We start from the raw sequence: 13,186 nt of genomic DNA, 5'->3' as shown, positions 1-13,186 counted from the left end.
TAACATTATTTTTTTATTATTGCTCATCCTATGCCACAGTTACTGACAACTGACAATAAAGTCTTTTGACATGCTCATGTCAGTTTCTTCTTACATCAAAGATTCGGCCATTTTTATCTGCACATGCCATTCAGGTGCTTGTTCAGTCTCTTGTCAAACTCAAATGAATTAAAGAGAAACAAATGAATTAAAATGCACCTGCACAACTTGTTCTGAACCTGCCCAAGTCATCCCTCAACACCCCTTTGCTGCACTTCGTCCACTGTCTTCCGGTAGCTGAACGCATCAGATTCAAAACACTGATGCTTGCAGACAAAGCCAAAAACTTACCAGCTTCCTCTTACCGCAAAGCACCTCTTATCACTATTTGCATTGTACAACGCTCCCTCAGATCCTCTATCATCAGACAGTTTTAGACTCTTCTCTGTTCTGGGATCTAGTTGGTGGAATGAACTTCCCCTAGATGTTTGAGTCATCATTCATCTTGAGATGATGGGTGAAGACCTACCTCTTCCTGAAATACTTAATCTATCACTTTGTTTCCTGTTTGTTTTTTATTTTAGAAAATATGTATGTGGGTATGTTCTACAGTATCCTAAGTCTGTGACCAACCGAGTCAGTATCGATGTATACATTGATAGAGATTGCATAGCACTTTCTGTATGTCACTCTTAATTAGTAATTGGTACATCTGCCAAATACAGTAAATGTAAATGTAGTTCTAATGAATGTTTGAGAAAAAGATTGAATGTTTGGCTCTGACAAAAGGGAAATACATTTAGTAGTTGAATGTTCTTAATATTACTACCTGTGTTTATTACAGCAGGAACTTTAATGTCCCCTTCAGGAAATGTCATCTTCATTGTACCACCCTAAGCTGAAATGAGATTTTTGCCCTTGAGCTATCGGTGTGCGTGTATCTGAAGATGGATAAGCCTCTGTGGAGGTGCAGTGCAGTGTGGATCTTGATGAAGGGCACCCCAGGCCTTTCCTCAGTAAAACATTTCAGTATGCTGGTGTAAAAATGAATGCAGAAATAAAAACATGGCTTTACAGTTTCGTCAGTTTCATTTTTAATACTTAAAATTTGTTTCGATTCACATATATACGGTATCACTTTTACATATTTTTTGGCACATTATCTATGCATTCAGATTATTTCTCCAAAATCTTTCTCTTTCGGGAAACCAGAAAATCCCCCAGATGTCAAGCTCTGTTTTTGCTAATTATTGCTTAATGCTCAACTGCACAGTTTTTTTTTTAAATAATTTGATAATACTTCAGCCATCAGTGAAATAGTGAACATAACTTTGCAGTGGCTCTGTTGACAAATAAAAATAACAGTTTACTTCTCTTTTTAGAGAGTCACTCAGCCCACTAATTTTAGAGAAATGCAGTTAAAGCTGCTAAATTAATTTGCACCCATGTGTCCAAGTTTGTTATGTCCAAGTTTCTATTCTCTCTACTATTGAATCTCACTTGTTTGCAATCACACTACTACACACACTACCATGGCTTAAAATAACTCTGTCTTTGTGTTACTATGTGATTCCAAAACGTTATTATCTGATCTGGGGGATGTGGTAGCTTAGTGGTTAAGGTGTTAGACTAGTGATTGGACAGTTGTGAGTTCAAATCCCTTGTCCTTCAAGCTGCCACTGTTGATTCCTTGAGCAAGGCCCTCATCCAGCAATTGCTCAGTTGTATAAAATGTAAGTCACTTTGGATAAAGGTGTCTGCTAAATGCCATAAATAATCATTTTGATAATTTCCTGATTTAGTCTTGTATAGTTTCTTCCTGTTTGTTGATCACCTGACAAATTAGTCAGACTCAGGTTTCTAGCCTAGCTTTTTAAACTTCTTAAACTTAGTAGCATAGATGTAGAGATGCTTATGTATTCGTCACAACCAGGAAGGAAGGAGACAGACCCGTACGCTGGATAGCTTCAAATGAAAGGGGTTTGATAAATAATGAAGACAAAGACAGTAACTGACAATAACTAAAACAATACAAATGACGACACTTAACAGGGACTAAACGTAACTAATGATTCCGCACTGCATTCAGCAACGCGGCTCACTTAAATGCAAAAAAGACAATGAGACACGATTAGGAACAGGTGTGGAGACCGGGGGAGCAGACGAAGGCGGGGCGGACACGTGACGAGGAACGTAAACACAGGCACATGGCCAAAAGTCCGGGCTGAGTCCTGACACTATTGAACAGGTTGCGTTAGTGTGCTGTCCTTTTTAGTCTTTTTATAGTTTTCTTTATGTGTGTTAGTCTGTACTCAGGTAAGAACACTTTATCTCAAATTGTTGAAATTTGATGGCTGGCGGTGATATATAAATGCCTACACACCGTATGGATGGAAGCGGAAAAGTCTCTGGTTCAAATTAATAAATCACTTCTTGTCAGTTATATTTTATTTTATTTCATCTGAATGTATGAGGTAGTTTTTGATTCTGTAAGCATTTACAACCAGTCAAGAGGGAAAATTTACAATAATGCATTTAGACATCAAAAAACATTTCTGATCAAATTACATTTACTATGATTTCACGATACTATAACACTCCTGAGCACAGTGGCACAGCAGGGTTTATTACATTCTGAAAGCTCTAGGGTCTCTGGTTCATTTCTGAACTTAGGTGTGATCTGTGCATTTTCTCCCCACGTCAATGATCTTACAATATCCAGTTGTCCTGGCGTTGACTCCAGATTCTTCATTGTATTCATGTTTTATTATGTATTTTATGCTGTCTTAAATTAGCTGGGCTCCCAAATGGTGCAACAAATTAGCATTAACCCTATTTTTGGTGATCATGAGTTTGAATCCTGATGATGCCACAGCCATCAGGATATGGCTTCAGCCATCAGGACATAGTATAAGAGTCGAAGCAAATTGGCCATGGTGGCATCCTGTCAATCACAAACACTACTCAAACCTGGGCTTCCCTGCATTCACAAATGTGGAAGAGGGCAGATAATGCTTTTTTCTTTTTTTTGGAGTGAGTTACTCTGCCATGATGTTAAGAAATGTTACTGACTAGCTTCATGTGTTTTGGAGAAAGCACCCTCGCTGGTTGGTATCTATTTTAGACCTAAGCAGTGGGTGGGAATTGGACTAAAGTCTAAATTAGGGAGTAAATCTGAGACAAATTCCTAACAGAAAAAAAAAATACATGAAACTGCTGACAAATTAGGAACATGTACAAATATTATGTGTTATAGTTTCCACTCCCATTAGAAAGGAGTTTGTGTTTGTCTAATAAAAGTTCTACAAATACAAATAATAGCCTAAAAAGTCCTAAACAACCTAAAAAGTCTACAAATCAGCTTTTAGACTTGCCCAACCAAACTGCCAAACTTTAGTAGATGATCACTGTCTTTTCCCTGATTATTAGTGTTCATTCTGACCAAACTGATTCAGCTCTCCCAGAATTACTGCTTAAAGACATTTTCGATTTAATGACTCCATCCAACATACAGTTTTTGACCACAGAAACACACATTTATCAGTTTCACACTGTTAATTTATTATCACACTATTCATTTATTATCAGCGTTACTTTTTATTGCATTCTAAAAATCACACATTTCAAAAGCTAAGCATTAAAAGAAACTTATTATGGTTTCATTCATTTTTTATTATTGTTATTCAGACATATCTCACATGTATCTCACAACCCCGTCTGCCCTCCACTCAGACACTCACAGGACCCAAAGCCCTGCAGAGTAGCTCACTACAGAGAGATAGATTTGGTAAAGAAGAGGTTGTTTTGATGACATATATAATTTCTTATTGTATACTCATTTATAACAGCACCACTGTTGGCTCCTCCATCATTGGGGCCCTGGGAAACCTGTTAATTAATATAGTATTGAACACATTCACAATTTTACACATATACAACCAGTTGAATGACATACAGTGTATAGCACAAAGTTCATAGTTCAGGCTCATACCACAGAGCCATAAACAAGAGAATCACAAGTATAAAATCACAAGAGCAATTTGAACTTCACTGACTACACAAGTCAAGACAACACAGCACAATTTCAAATGGCTAGAGCATAAGCACCTCAAAATAGAGCGCAAAATAGTGAATTAAAAATTAAAAATAGAAAAATGGAAGCATTTTTTCACTTTTTTGGAAACACAATTCCAGGTGAATAATTTTTTTTTTCTTTACAAAAAAATATAAAAATTATGTAATGTTATTCAAAAGATAAACTATGTGAGATCCAAAAAAAATTACCAAATGTAATAATGGTTACCAGAACACATCTGTTAATTCTTGAAATAATTTATTCTGATCCTTAAATCCATGTCCTTATATCTGCTTTTTTTTTTTTAATTAAACAAGCAGATAAATAAAAAGATAAATATATGATGAGAGTTAAATCAGTATAAATAGGGTCATGAAAAAAGTCGTTGATGTAGTCCAGTTCCAATGACGGTCAAAGTCTTATTTTAGTGTTAATTTAGTGTTATTGGAAATGACTCCTTTGAAATGAAGAAATTAGCCAGATCCATTGCTTCTGTAAATTCTGGTGTTCAAGTACTAAGTGCCGTTAAGATAGTTAACATCAACCTTAAATAAATGTTTGCTTGGAAACATAAAGTGTGCCATAGAAGACATACTGTTATTGTGTAATATTGTTTCAAATGAAATAATTTGATGAACTTCATGTAATTTTAAAAAAAATCAGTGGGTGTTAGCTAACAAATTTTAGCTTAATCACACAATATTAATTATCAAATATAAAAATACTGAACACTGAAGGTGAAAATTGTGTTCTTAATTATATTCTACAACTTTTCAGCCGGGGGGCATGGTGGCTTAGTGGTTAGCACGTTCGCCTCACACCTCCAGGGTTGGGGGTTCGATTCCCACCTCCACCTTGTGTGTGTGGAGTTTGCATGTTCTCCCCGTGCCTCGGGGGTTTCCTCCGGGTACTCCGGTTTCCTCCCCCGGTCCAAAGACATGCATGGTAGGTTGATTGGCATCTCTGGAAAAATTGTCCGTAGTGTGTGATTACGTGAGTGAATGAGAGTGTGTGTGTGCCCTGCGATGGGTTGGCACTCCGTCCAGGGTGTATCCTGCCTTGATGCCCGATGACGCCTGAGATAGGCACAGGCTCCCCGTGACCCGAGGTAGTTCGGATAAGCGGTAGAAAATGAATGAATGAATGAACTTTTCAGCCTTAATTTCTACATCAGCTCGAACCTTTGTCTTCATACCACATAGATGTTACCATTTCAAAATACATTTTTTAGGCAAAATTGATTTTGATATTTATCAATAGCAACATGGATCATGACATCAGAGTGTTTTTTTTTTACCATTGGAATAAATTCATTTTGTGACTAATTGAAATCAATATTGGTCTGATTCAGATTCAAGCCCATAGTATTTCTTTCCTATATTAAATAAGCTTAATAAGCCAAACATGCAGAACAGATAAGCTGGCCTGCAGGAAGCTGCCAGTGTCATTTTCCATCAGCCTGCTGTAATGCGTTGCTCACAAGGACATAAAACATACTGTATTCTGTGTAAGCATCAAAATTGGCCAAAAGCTTTTCAATAATAATAAAATTAGACAGACACAAAAGGTTTCACACAGTCTTCAAGTTTAAAGGTCCTTCAATACCTCCTGTGCCTGTCATAAGGACGTCTCCACGCAGGAGCCGTTGTGATGCAGTAAGCGATGCTCATGGCTGAGGCAGCCATCGCTGCGGTGCACAATCAACACAGGGAAGCGCAATGCATCCTGATAGGTTGGAGGAGATGGCTGGTGGTGCTCTGGGGCAGAGCTTTCATTCAGGCTGCCATATGCATGACCTATTGAAAAAAGACTCAGGGCACTGCGAGAAAAAATGGACGAGCCACTCAAGGCCCTACGGCAGCGCTCGCAGTTCTGGGGGGAGAATGAGTCTCGGCCAGACACATTTGAATCCATCAGCACAGCCTCAGAGTAACTGGGCACCAGCTGCTGGTTGGAGCGGATGTGCCACTCTAGCTCGGTGCTGTCGATTGTGTTCACCCTGGAGATCTGGTGGCAGTAGTGTAAATAATTAAACCCGAACAGCTTCTCTACGTGGTAGTGAAGATAAGCTGTGCGATACTCGGTCAGAACACGCAAGGGCCAAGAGAATGTCATAACCGCTGCTATCCAAAACACGCAGCGCCTCAAAAACCATGGCAGTTGACCTGAGATTACCATTACATGCTCCCTGAAGTCCACATTTTTAAGGTGCATGCCCTCACGAGCCTCCATGTAGTCATCCAGCCCCTCGTTTTCTGCGAAGAACCGTGCTCTCTGTGTCAGATAGGAGTTCTCTGACTCTGCGTTGGCAAAGCTAAAGCACTTGGTGAAGCGGAGTTTGGTAATAGGGAAGTCTTCCATGCCTGCAAGCTGCTTGGAGACGTCCTTCGCACCGCAGTTTCCATAATCGAACTCTGCCTCGGCTGCATGCGTGTTGACCCTCTCATGGTTCACCTGTGTGGAACTGTAGGCATCACTATTGCGGTAGCGGGTCACATGACGTGTGCGTCGCACATAGTGGTAACTGATGGCCCTCCACCAGATGCACGGTGTGGCCTGCTGCATATGCTGCACCCGCTCCACTATACTCTCCAAATCCCCTTTATACTGCAGGTGGAAGCGCATTGAACAGTGCCAACACTCCGCCAAGTACAGCATATAAAGAGTAAATAAAAATGCCACAGGGATATAGATATAACCATCAGAGCAGGCACTGTCATGATACACCACCGTTCTGCTCTTGAGGTTACTTTCGATGCTGAGTCGTGTCACCTTGGCCATACAGCACCATGTAATAGCGAATACACAACCATAAATGAGCAGTGTGAGTAGAAGGCATTTCCAGTGTGACTCACGCCACAGTGCCTCAATCAGTGACTGCTGTTGGGGCCTCTGCTGCATACGGTAAAACAGAGAAAAAAGAAGAGAACGGGTAATTATTTATTTATTAAGTCATGTAAGAGGCAGAAAAGGTACAATCTTAAGTGACCTATTGGTACTAGTATGAGGATATATTTTACTGTATACACAAAGAACTCCTGTATGTTACTATGAATAAGAATATCTGCTAAATGCTGTAAACCTGAATGTAAATGTTAAACATATAACATAAAATATTATCATTGATTCTTAGTTCGCTAAGCAAGAGAGGAACTATATTTCCTGTAGAACTAAAGAAATCACTGTTATCCACTTCCTTCTTCCAACATCAGACTGGTGCATGAATGTTTAAAAATCATTATGTAGAAATAACAGAAACTTTTTATTTTCAATGGAAGAGGTTTTCTATTTGAAAGAAATCATAAAAAGTGCCATCTCCAATCACCCCTGGAAACATACTAAGCTGACACAGACCAAGGAAACAGAATTTGTGAGATGTCAAATATGCATACTTATTACACAGCAACTTATTAATAACCACCGTGAATATATGACTTCATGACCATTTGGAAAATAAGTATATGTCACGAGTAATAATGATTGTGTAACTATACTGAAATTGATTGTCTGTGGAGTTTTTCAGTCATCAAGGTCATGTTGAAGGTCTAGTTGCAATAAGTCTAGGTGACTCATCTATTTACAGCATTTGGCATCCAGGGGGCTTCATCACTTCTTCTGAATGATGAGAAATTTATTAAGAACCAGTGTGTCTAAATGTCACGGAATTCCCCACAATGAACCCCCTTCAATGAGAGGTAAAGTGATTAAAACATGAATAAAATCCACTTGACTTAGATTTACCACTCAGAAAAAGGTGCTTAGTCAGACATTTAAGCATCTTGATATAACCAAAGGGTTTGTACAGTGTTTCTTGTTAATGCTTTATGAGTGTGAAAAAGCCAGGGCTTTGGGGTTCTTCAAACAGCAGCAAGCTTTAAATAATTGATGCTGCTCTTTCACAACTCTCCTCCCTTCCTTGTCACATGAGCTTATAACACCCCCACCCCAACACACCCCTGCCTCTATCCCTACCCCATTGCACACCCAGCAGGAGGGGAGAGAACCCGTGACAAATGGCTCCTTCTCTTCACTCGTTCACAATTATGCAGTGTGCAAACGGAGCAAAGTGAGATTATCCTTCACTTTCATCTCAACTTACAGGCTTGTGATCACAGCTTTTGATAAGAGGAGCAGACTGTGCTATAAATTGAGATGTGTGTGAAATGGGGGAGCAAGAATTATAAGCCTCAACTGAAACTTGTCATGGTTGATTTTTTTGTCATCAGAACAGATTTATTTTTTGTATTGTTGCTTACCTTTCTGACTCAAATAATGTTTTTTAAGTGATAAAGAATTCTGGATACTTAGAATCTACACTGAGTTTCATTAACCTGCAAAACAACAACCACTATGCAGTCGAGATGTTTTGTTCCTAAACCAATAGAAATGCTAAGTACTACTTAAGTGTATAATTTAATGAGTTCATTCATACAGCAGACTGAATAACTCTACTCATTTAAAAAAATCAATGAGAAAGATCCAACTTGCCTAAAAATGACTACATGTCCAAAGTTCTTTCAACTGGCTACATATTTAAATACAGAATTGATTTTGAACCAGCTCCCAAATAATTGTTATCTAGTAGTCTTTTATTATTTCCTATAATAACAATCAGAGTGAGCAAACGTGTGTTTAGTCATCAACACATCACCTATAAAAGTCTTTCCTTTTTACTCGTCTTTAACTAGCTTTCCTGCATTTGTTTACACTTTCATGATGACTTTACAGGATTATGGACTGTCATCTCTGAGAAGGAAAAAATGAAGACTCTTAGAACAGCTGTCTTTCTTATGCCTTCTGAATGGTATAGCTTTTATACTGCGAGAACAAACAGTGTTGCCTATCGTGGCAGCCTCTTCCTAAATACACTAAATAAATACGCAGAACGAGAAAATATTTCATTCATTCATTCATCTTTTACCGCTTATCCGAACTACCTCGGGTCACGGGGAGCCTGTGCCTATCTCAGGCGTCATCGGGCATCAAGGCAGGATACACCCTGGACGGAGTGCCAACCCATCCTAGGGCACACACACACACTCTCATTCACTCACACACTACGGACAATTTTCCAGAGATGCCAATCAACGTACCATGCATGTCTTTGGACCGGGGGAGGAAACCGGAGTACCCGGAGGAAACCAACGAGGCACGGGGAGAACATGCAAACTCCACACACACAAGGTGGAGGCGGGAATCGAACCCCGACCCTGGAGGTGTGAGGCGAACGTGCTAACCACTAAGCCACCGTGCCCAGAAAATATTTCACATTGACCATAATATGAGTAACTTGTATGAGTAAAGGTGAAGTGTGGTTACTGTCTTAAACCACACAAAAAATTACATATACAAAATACATATACATATACAGAAAAAAAAAATTATTTATTAAAGAATGACTGTATAGATTGTGTTTTTGTTTACAGGTACATTTAATGTTGTGGGACTGTAAACAAGTGCCTATAATTGCCATACATCTTCTATTAAGTCACATACAGTACATAAGACATTAATGTCTTTCTGGAATAGCATATTTTTGCTTGAGCAGCACGGTATTAGTACAGAATCTGGGCCAACAAGGGCAAATGTCTGTAGTCATGAAGTACCCAGTAAACAGAAATATGACCTTATAATTATACCTTTTTTTCTGCTCAGCAACAGTGAAATTATCTGGATTCCTTTTCCCACTCAAATCAACAATAGCTGCGCTGTCTCTCTCAGTTTCTAACAAATCCGGATTGCATTCTAAAGCTGCTAATCTGTCCAAGAAAGCGTCTGTGATATTGGCAGCTTGTGCTCAGATTTTGCAGTGAAGTTCCTCTCTGTTTCTGCAAGCTGTTGTTGCTTCTGTTAAGTGTGCAGAGGAGTGAGCTGAGTGAGACGGCCCACTTTCCAGCAGATTATTTTAGGGCGATATCTGGGGCGTCATTTTATTGAAGCTGAGGGTGAACACTCGAACATTTTGGGGCTGCTGTATATATAATTGCAATGTATTTTTAATTAGATTTATTTTTATTATGTGATTGCAATATCATATAGACATAATAGGTTCTCAGTAATATTGAGACAAATGCACCTGTGTAAATGAGAGAACAGATCCAGAAATAGACTAGGAGTGACACCAGGAACAATACATAGGAAATTACAGAGAAAGCGCATAACAAAGGTTGACATCCTGATGAGTATTTATCCTACGACACATATAAAGGCAGCTAATTTAAAGCAATTTTACCATAAATTGACAAGAGGAAGAGTTTAAATTCAACAAAGATGCACAATAGGAATATATGTAAATAAAATAAACTGGCTATTTGTGCTGAGGACCCTTGAGTGTGTTTTCTTTTCCTGCTGTCTTGACCTTCATCTAACAGGTTTTTATCTTGATTTAATGCTTTCATTGATTTCAGCTTTCATGAGTATGTGTTTTGATTAAGTCTACAAAGCACAAAGCATTGTATGTTGCTCATCTGCAAAATGGTGTAAAATGTAAATATAAAATGTTTGTTTCTGCAAAGCCTCTAAAATTTATCCAAAGAAGCTTCGTATGGCACTTAATCCTGGAGAAATTGTATCATGGAAAAAGCGTTTTGTAACTGATTTGATCAAGGCACAGTTGAGAGAAAGAGAGAGACGTGCAGGCACTGCAACAGAGAAGAGGGTTTCTGAGCTGATTTCTGTATGCACACACATGCACATGCACACACACCCTCAACCTCTTCAAAACAGCAGTCTGGTGACATCATGAGATGCAGTTGTTCCAAGTTACATTTTTTAGTACACTAAAGGTTTCTATATATGTATACGAAGATTATATAGATGTAGATGTGTATAACTATAATTATATATTCTGCACTCACTTAAAAAAAACATGAACATGAAGGAACATAAATGTATTAAATAATAAACTGAGACTCTCACCTCTTCTCTCCTTCTCTCAGTTTGGTCATGGGGAACTGAATTTGTGTTGTTTGCCCCGGATGATGCTGGAGACATGGGGACGATATCTCTGATGATGATACTGATACTGGTATTGATAAGGATACTGACGCTTGGGCACGAATGCAGGGCTCCACATCACATTACACCTTCACAACAAGCAGAACACCATAAAAACTTCAACAAAAGCAAAAAGAAGTCTGCTGGAATATATATTTCATCCTGTCACATAGTGAAAAAGAGAAAACAGAAAATATTAACATTACCTGTTTTTGTTGTTTGTAGGGAAAAGGGCAAAGCCGTTAGCTATAAATACAAGCGGTTTTTGTAGAGGTGAAAAAGCAGCATTGTATATATTATATATTCTGTTCTCAGGATAATCCAGAAGCAAATAAAGCTCAAAGTGATGAAAAAACGTTGTGGTGACCGAAAGGCTGGATGGATGTGATGAGCTGGTTTCGCTCAGGTGACAACAGGAAAGGAGGGAGAGAGAGAGAGAGAGAGAGAGAGAGAGAGAGAGAGAGAGAGAGAGAGAGAGAGAGAGAGAGAGAGAGAATAGCATGACAGCTAGCGGAGCTTGCTAGCATCTCACCCATTGTTTACTAAGAGGTGGTAACCATGGTGACGCATCCGCCTGGATGCAGCCTAGTAAAATCCCTTGAGGTACTTAGGGTCTAATGCACTAATTCTGAAGGGGCATGTTAATAATATAAACCTTAAAAAGCTAATCAGATAGCTTTAACAGTACCAGTAGTTTGTATATATGGTTCAGATTTAACCCAGATTTTAAAAAGCAAATAAAGAGCAAATGCTCAAAAGGGCAGGAACATGTAATACATAAGAGAAGCTATTTACTTCACACTGCATTAGTCTTTTCTAACCGTTATGAAAAACGAATATTTGACCAAAATATGGGGTAAGCTGTTTTTACCCCACGTGTTCATCTTAATGTATCATTCAATATATATCAATAACCCGTAACTGGTACACTGGAAATGATGAACAACACCTTTAAAGAGGTTATTTTAAGTTTATATGAAAATTATGTTGTAGTATTATGTTGTAGTTGAATGTATTATTTCCTCTAATGCCTTCTCACATCCGTATTAAACAACCAAAGCCATTATTCAATTCGTTTATTTCTCATTTCTACAACGCAGACTTTAACAAAATCAGTGTGAAGGCATGAATGCAGTAACCCACGTCTAAACTGAGGCAACAGCGCCTCCTACTGGCCAGTACTGAGAATTCATTAATTCAGTCGGTAAATCAGTTCCTTTTCCACATAAAAGAACCGCAAAGATGTTTTTTAGCATTGTTTTTAAGAACAGAAAGCACTGAAAAGTACGGGTCTACTCCTGTTAATCCCAGGATGACATTCAGGAAATGCCCCGTGTTTATTTTTGGGGGGAAATTGCCACCAGCTGTGGCATCATTGTTATTCATTATGACTAGATGTGGAGGATTAGAACTGTAACACCATTTATGTGTTTTGTTCCAGGTCATTTCTGGAAAAAGAGTGAAAATGTCATAGTTCACAAAGAACTCCAATTGTTTAATTTGGTTGCCTGGTTACCATGACGCGGTTACCAGCTATTAATGGACTATAGTACGCAGAGCCCCACCCCCTAAACCCCCCTACATCTCCAGACCCCCACCCCCCCAACCCCCCAAACTGGGAAATCCCAACAAAAGCGGCATGACGCTCAAAGACCGTGTGCACATCCATTTATAACCCACTAATATAGTTAATAGGAATAAAACACCTTAAAATAAACTCAAAGCCCTTTTTAGTCGTTGTATATTTAGGTTTAATATAATATAAATAATATAATTATAATATAACATAACATAATATATATATATATATATATATATATATATATATATATATATATATATATATATAATACAATATAATATATTATAGTATAATATAATATAATATAATATAATACAATACAATATAATATAATATTATATAATACATATTAGTTTATATACAATTCTAGAACAGTTTTAGATTAATACAAACATGCTATGAATTGTCATGCCTTATTTATTCAGATTTATGTCCTAATTACAGTCTAAAATGAAACCTAATCCTAAATTTCCCTAAAATAAAAATGTATGGCCAATTTGATATAAAAATAATTAAACAATTAAAGTAACAGTGTTACTATTATTGTAGCAGTA

At 38.1% G+C, this 13,186-nt stretch overlaps 1 protein-coding gene across 1 annotated transcript; it reads right to left on the bottom strand.

The window, feature by feature from the left end:
• Positions 1-5,401: 5,401 nt before the first annotated feature.
• tmem151ba (transmembrane protein 151Ba) lies at positions 5,402-11,300 on the bottom strand. The gene is made up of 3 exons (XM_060864987.1): positions 11,257-11,300; positions 10,973-11,139; positions 5,402-6,949 (listed from the first exon to the last, which is right to left on the bottom strand). The coding sequence occupies exons 2-3, from the start codon at positions 11,045-11,047 to the stop codon at positions 5,672-5,674; spliced, it is 1,353 nt and encodes a 450-aa protein (XP_060720970.1). The 5' UTR covers positions 11,048-11,139; positions 11,257-11,300; the 3' UTR covers positions 5,402-5,671.
• Positions 11,301-13,186: the final 1,886 nt, after the last annotated feature.

Source organism: Tachysurus vachellii, chromosome 3, assembly GCF_030014155.1.
Source record: "Tachysurus vachellii isolate PV-2020 chromosome 3, HZAU_Pvac_v1, whole genome shotgun sequence".
NCBI lineage: Eukaryota > Metazoa > Chordata > Actinopteri > Siluriformes > Bagridae > Tachysurus > Tachysurus vachellii.
The sequence above is the reverse complement of the archived record's forward strand: the minus strand, read 5'-3'. Positions and strand labels throughout refer to the sequence as shown.